Here is a 7,226-nt window from a genome sequence, read left to right on the forward strand (position 1 = left end):
CCCACACCATCACCACCACAGCCACCACCCACATCACCCGGGCAAGCTGGCCGCCGCTCACCCGGACTACCTGGGTGCCGTAGGACGGCTGTCCTCGCACTTCCAAAGCTATGCCCAGGCCAGCGGCTTCAAGCATCCTTTCGCCATCGAGAGCCTGATCGGCCGAGACTACAAGGGCGTGATGCCCATCGCCTCCGTCATGCACCACCTGGGCTACCCGGTGCCCGCCCCTGGTCTGGGGGGGGTGGTCAATCCTGTGTGGCCCCATGTGGGGGTCCTGACCGAGCCACCACCCATCCCGACCGAATACCCTCACTTTGGGGTGGCCGTCAAGGGGCTCTACCACCATCCAGGGGGCGGCAACATGCCAGCGGTGCCTGTGCCCATCAAACCCACCCCGACGCTGGGTGCCGTGCCTGTTCTGACTGGCCTGTCCCGACTGGACAGGGATCCAACGGATCTGGTGGAGGACAAGAGCGGAGCCCTGCATGCTGCCCTGCTGTAGTCTGCAACGTGACGGAGATGTGATGGTAGGTACTAGGGGTGTAAAAAGGCTTTGCAGTGCATCAGAATGTTATACCCTTAAAAAGAGTATCAGAAAAAAGGCCCTGGTTCTATACAGAGGTTCTAGGTATATATTTTATATATGTACAAATTCTCAAATGATTTAATTATACTGGTTAAATGATTCTTTATATACATTGTAGATGGTTCTTTATTCCACGACACCCTTAAAAGTGGGGTATGGTTCTTTAAGGGTTCTTCAGTAAAAGCAATGGTTCTATATCGGAACATTACAACTACAAGAATCATTTCAGTGCAAAAATCAAATCATGCAAAAATGATCCGACAGAATGAATCGTGTCGCCCACTGAATCCTAAGCAGAGGTGTCCAGTGTTACCTCCAAAGGGCAGCTGTTTGAATCCCGAGACCTACTGCTTAAACTCATGGGAGTCAAAATGATGCACTGCAGCCACGCTGTCCCTTTGCGGCTAAGAATGGACATCCCTGTGCTGAAGAATCGAAACCAGACCCAATCATTGAGAGGTCAGACATGTATACCCCTAGTACCTACTGCTTTGGAGTGCTTTGGACACTGTGGTATTGATAAAGATGCTGTGAGAGTGAGCAGTGTGAACTTGGAGACTAAGGTACAGCCTTATGGTGTTTATCGCTTGTAGTGTCACTTAAGGACTCGGAAGGTCCTCCTGCAGAGTGTCTTATTCAGTGTATATTTTTCCTCAGTAAGGAATGGCCTTGTGGAGAGAATCTGGACCTACACCTTCAAAAATAAGGGGAGGGTTATTTAGTAGCAACGACAGCTCGAAGAACCCCTTAAATACATAAATGGTTCTTCGGATTCAGTGAAAACATCTCGTATATGGTTCCAAAAAGGGTTCTGGGTCAAAGAAGCCAATTTCAGTACTCTATAGAGTGTACAGTACTGCAACATGAATTATGTGGATTTCTTATAGGGTCAGATTTCCCTATCATGCATTAAGCAGACCCTGCATTCAAATGGGAGATTCCGTATGAAAGGTCCAGGCTTTATTGCTGTCTGGACACCTGACCCGCAGTGGACAGATGTTCTGTCCTTTTTTTTAATTATGGCACTTCTCTGCCATACTCTCGAGCAGGTACCACAAATGTGTGCCACCAATCACGCTTAAACAGAGCAGGACGTTCCCACTTCTTGCTCAAGCCATGCTTCCCGGCATATATCCTTTCTTGTCTCTTATTAATGGCAGGAACCGATCCCTGACACACGGCACTGCTTCAACTCTACGACTCCTTTCCAATGATTTGCGTATGCTGTAAATGTGAGAGCCGAGACTGTACACAGTCAGAAAGATGACATGTCCGGAGAAAGTATTTGTACATATTCTGGCATGCCTCGCATGCGTGTTTGCCTCTGTAAAGTAAAGACACTGCTCTGGAATGCACTGCGTTAGGAAGAGTCAATAAGGTCATAATGGAATAAACCCAAAGTCAAATGAGAATCATTTTTATATATATTAATAAATATATATATAAAAAGAGTCAAATGTAAATGTTACACTATTCTATATCTTCAGAAATGCTGACAGTAAAGACCTGCTACACAAATGTGAATACTATTTTAATGTGATGTTTACTAACCTCAACCATGATTTTCACCCCACAAACAGCCTTAATTCCACATCTTCAGCTAAGCCTGCTGTAACGTCTGTATTGATTTGTCATGCTGACACTGAGGAGCAAACAGAGGAACTCAGTTGAGACTTTTGTGTGATGACATTATTCTATGATTCCCTTGAAATAATATTTATAAGGAGATGTTTTGTAAAATAAATATAATTTGATTTAAGTTTGAATTCTGTGATTTTTTTAAAATTATGTTTTTTTCTTCATATGCTGAGAGTAATGAGAGTCGTTTGGAGCATTTCTATTGGAATTCATTTCTAAGGAATTCTGACACAATACATATATATATATATAAAGAATCACATTTTGACAAAAGGTGGAAAAAGGTCAATAATAAAAAACCCTATAAAGTATATATATATATATATATACACACACACACACACACACACACACATATATTTGTCACTGCTGTCCAATGAAAACCATGTATCTTACTTTTTGTTAATTTTTTGTTTTGTCCATGATTTGAAGCCTGTAGCTGTAGCTCTCTATACATATATATATATACACACACACACACACACATATATATATATATATATATATATATATATATATATATATAGAAACTCGATTTTCTATTGACTTCCATTCATATATATATATATATATATATATATATATATATATATATACATAATCTTGTTTTTTTAAATGTAGGATATAAGGCTTCGAAACGTTTCTAAGCCTATTAGCCTACATTATTAAAAAAACAAACAAAATAAAAATGTGTAATAAAAGTGTTGTATAAGAGTATATAAAAAGTGGTTACAGGACGGTGTAACCAAACGTTATTTAAAAAGGGACCCTAAATGATTCAAACATGACTTCATGACTCAGATCATCTAATTCTTTACCATAAAGCTGAACATTGGCAATAAAGCTGAACATTAAAGCATGGAGGAGCACAAAACACTGGCTTGCTATTATCTCTGTTTAAAAACATCACTATACCTGTTGCTTCCAGGCACTAAAGCGTCCAGTCTGATCTTTCTTTTTTCAGTTATGCGCAAGAAAAAAATCTTAAAATGTCATCATGACAGAGCTGTACCGCTGACACTCAGCTCACCAGTACCTACAGACATATCAACCCTATACTTGAAGCGAAATGAGATTTCAACAGGAAAACCTTTCTGAATTATATGTTTATACAGAAACACTCATTTTCCTCCACAGAAGTTTCAGAAGGACTGAGCGATAGGAACAGATTTTGGTGAATAGTCCCGCTAATTCAAAACTCACTACTTACTAAATGTATTCGCCAACAATATCAATTAAAACAGCACTGTGCAGTGAAATGAGTAAGGGTTGATTAGTTACATTGAAACATTTGAGGAACTTTACCTATTGCTTTAAAAGCTCACAAAATCAAGGCTAGGCTACACAGAGGGATGAAACTGGCTTGTTAGCCATCAGACAACTTGTCAGCTAGCTAGTGTCCTTATGTTTATCCCACAACCCAGTGCTAGCTTTAATCCACCTGTTTACATCGTGACTTGTCTTTTAGAGCTGTTTACTCTACTTCACTTTTTATTCTCTTGCTAATTTAGCCTTTCTATTGGGAGGTTTATCACGAAATATTTACACAATAAACAACAACTGCCAGATTTTACAGATTTTTAGCAACATTATGATAAACTAGCATTTGCCGTGTGGTAAAATCCTACTTATCCTAATCTAGCATTTACTCCATATTACTTGTGCTAACAAAGCATTACTGTGTGGTAAAATCTTATTAATGCTAATCTAACGTTTACTCTGTAGTAAAATACATGCATTTCCATTCTAATATAGCATGTACTGTGTGGTAAAATCCTATTCCTGTTAATCTAGAATTTACTCTGTGGTAAAATCTTACATATACTAATTTAGCATTTATTCTGTGGTAAAATCTTACAAATACTAATTTAACATTTATTCTGTGGTAAAATCTTACATATACTAATTTAGCATTTACTCTGGTAAAATCTTACTTATGCTAATCTAGTATGCTCCTAAATGTTTGCTTTCAAAGCATTATTTTAGTTGAATTACTCACTGAATGGTGGTGTTGAACACATGCTGGCATTTTTTTTTTTATGATTTTAGTCATGTAAAATGCTGCATGGTTAATATTTGGTCATGGTTTGGTCTTCTGGGGTTTATATGCAAAGCTAGTGCTAATGATATGAATTATCAATATGAAAATATGGTTCCTCACAACACCCTGCATGTACCTCTATGCCATGAATAGATTCATAATATTTACACAATAAACAACAACTGCCAGATTTCCATCATGTCAAACAAAAAATGACATTTTAGCAACACCCTGCATGTACCTCTCCGCCATTAATAAATTTAAAAAGTATTATAGTAATATTTTAGACAAAAACCTTTTCATCTCAAACCTTAATCTCTTTAGACGACGTTTGACGTTGACTCCATTCACCACCACTGTGAACAATTCTGACTTGGTGAGCTGTCTGTTACCACTAAACCCCAAATAGATGGAATTCCTAGTAGTGGTGGTGGGGTTCAGGTGTAGTAAGAGGGGAACTTTAATAAAGATCAATCTGCTTTACAGCTTGTGAGTGAATGTTAGAGTGTGTGTGTGTGTGTGTGTGTGTGTGTGTGAGTGTGTGTGTTAGCTAGTCACCAACTGCCCACAAAGATGCAAGATACCAAGCTAGATCACCCCATGACTTCAAAAGCAGCCGTTTGATAAAGTCGTTTTGTCTTGTTGGTCTTGACATAATTTCACCTTTGAAGTCCATGAGCTGGTCCTCTTCACGACACAAAAGCTGCCAGTCTGGAGGCCATTGAGAGTGTGACTGTTTAGCATGGCAAAGGCACACTCATACACCTACACGCACACCCTCTCACACACACACACTCACACCGAAAGTGTACCCAACCTGCCCCCTGAACAAATAATTTAGATGCACAAGTGGCCGAGTGAGGTGAAAACTACACCCACGGTGCCCGTCTTAGTCAATATTGATGAGGATAAACCTGCCCTCGCTCTTTCTCTCTTATTCTCTTCTTCCCTCTGGCTTTTTCCTTTACTCTCATACTCGCCCAACTCTGTCCACCCTCTCCTTGTACTTACTAAATGTTTAGCGTTGGGTAATAAAATTAATATTGCCTTTAGGTTTCCCGTAGGAGCTTCTGCTCTACACACTACAGTAAGATAATTTAACCTATTTCTATTTCTTTTAGTGGTTTTGCCTGATGTTATCTGGTCGAAGTGTCAAAATCCAATATCCAAAAATATTTTTGCTTTTATTAAGAAATAATTCAGCTGTGGATTTTTTGTCAAGCAATATTGCAGAAGATTGAATTTTGTTGAACATTGCAGATAATTTTGCTTATTTTGAGATATAATGCATATAATTTCGCCCTTTTCCAGAAATAATGCAGAATTATTTATGGTAAATAATGCTTATGAATTATTTTTTTACTGCCAGAGGAATGACACTTTTAGTAGCCCTGCCATACCATTAAAACTTTAGACATGTAAAATGAATAACACTGATTATCTGGTAAAAGTAACAAAAGTGATAAATATATAAATATATAAAAATATAAATATTAGGCAGCAAGTGAGCAGTCAGTTCCTGGAAGCAATTTTTTGGAAGCCAGAAAAATGGAAATGCCTAAGAATCTAAACGACTTCATCAAAAGCCACTGTTATAGCTAGATGACTGGGTCAGTGGTGCGGAGTGTCCCCAGTATGCAGTGGTCGGTACCTACCAAGACTGGTCCTGGAAGGGGAATTGGTGACGTGGAGACAGGGTAACAGAAACCTGAGGTTAATTGATGCAATCCATGGAGGCCCCAGGTCCCAACTTGCAGAACTTAGGAAGGATCTGCTGCTAACGTCTTGGTGCCAGGTACCACAGGATACCTTCAGAAGCCTTGTGGAGTCCATGCCTCGGCAGGTCAGAGCTGTTTTGGAGCCATGAGGTATATTGGTGTATTTTCACATTTTAGGAGGAGTGCTAATTTCCCATCTTTTACCAGAATTAGCTACACAAATGTATCCTGACCTTCCACTCCAGTGCTTCAAATGCAAACTTAGGAAAAGGGATGTTTATTCATACATTTAGGAAATTATTATTAACTGTGAGTTACTGGAACAGGGTTCACTCTTATAGAAGATTCTCCAAAGTCCATTTAACATTGGAGAATTAGTTTGTTATTAGCTGATCTAGCTATAAATGCTAATCCTTCACGTGGTCTACCTCTAATGTACCTTCACTGACTGTGTGGATCTCTTGTTTTAATAAGATAATTGAAGCTCTCTTGTCTGTACCTAGTTTTAAACCTTCAGGCTTTAAATGATTAGAATCTAATAATACAATCTCAGATCTGTTCATGTATAACTGAAGCTGCATCTGTTGTTTCATATATCTTCGCTCACCTAAACAAAGTAAAAAGTACTAAACACTTAACGTAGGTTACCAAACCCCTGATCTAGTAGCACCCCGCATCTCTCCACTATTATTGATCACTGTACACTGCCTAATTGTCATGCCTGTCTTTCATTCCATCAAGCTTGTCTGAGTTTTCCTGTCATGTCACATGGCACTCTTTGTTTCTGATCTGTCTTAGCTTCTCCTGTTTAGTGTTTTCACCTGTGCCTCGTTTCATGTCACGCCCCCTTGTTAACTCCAGGTGTTTTTTCTTTGTCTGTTCATGTATTTACATCCCTTTGTCCCAGCCTGCTGCTGTCTGGTCTTGCACATCGTGCTCGTGTACATGTTTCTGGTTATACGTGTTTGTGGCGGTTTGCGGTTGGTTAGTTTGGCCTGTCTTGAGTTAAGCTTTTCAGATGTTTAGGAACATCTAGTTCATGTTTCTTTGTATCGTGTCGTGCCTTGTTTCATGTGTTAATCATTAAAATGACCTGCTAGTGCGTCCGCTTCCGCCTCCAAGCTCTGCAACCGTGTCACAAATGGACGAGCCTGTAGTCTAACAATAAAGTAAGTAGGCCTAATAAAGGAAAGCATTTTCCTCGCTATTAAGAAGAAACAGTTCAACATAAAAATGTTAA

At 39.3% G+C, this 7,226-nt stretch overlaps 1 protein-coding gene across 1 annotated transcript in view; it reads left to right on the forward strand.

Annotated features, from left to right (window-relative positions):
* Window positions 1-2,311, forward strand: part of foxb2 (forkhead box B2) — a 3,045-nt gene extending 734 nt beyond the window's left edge. Inside the window, exon 1 of the mRNA XM_072681087.1 lies at window positions 1-2,311. This exon is cut by the window's left edge and continues 734 nt beyond it. Within this exon, the coding sequence (XP_072537188.1) occupies window positions 1-505 (505 nt within the window). The 3' untranslated portion in view covers window positions 506-2,311.
* Window positions 2,312-7,226: the final 4,915 nt, after the last annotated feature.

Source organism: Salminus brasiliensis, chromosome 6 (genome assembly GCF_030463535.1).
Source record: "Salminus brasiliensis chromosome 6, fSalBra1.hap2, whole genome shotgun sequence".
NCBI classification, from domain to species: domain Eukaryota; kingdom Metazoa; phylum Chordata; class Actinopteri; order Characiformes; family Bryconidae; genus Salminus; species Salminus brasiliensis.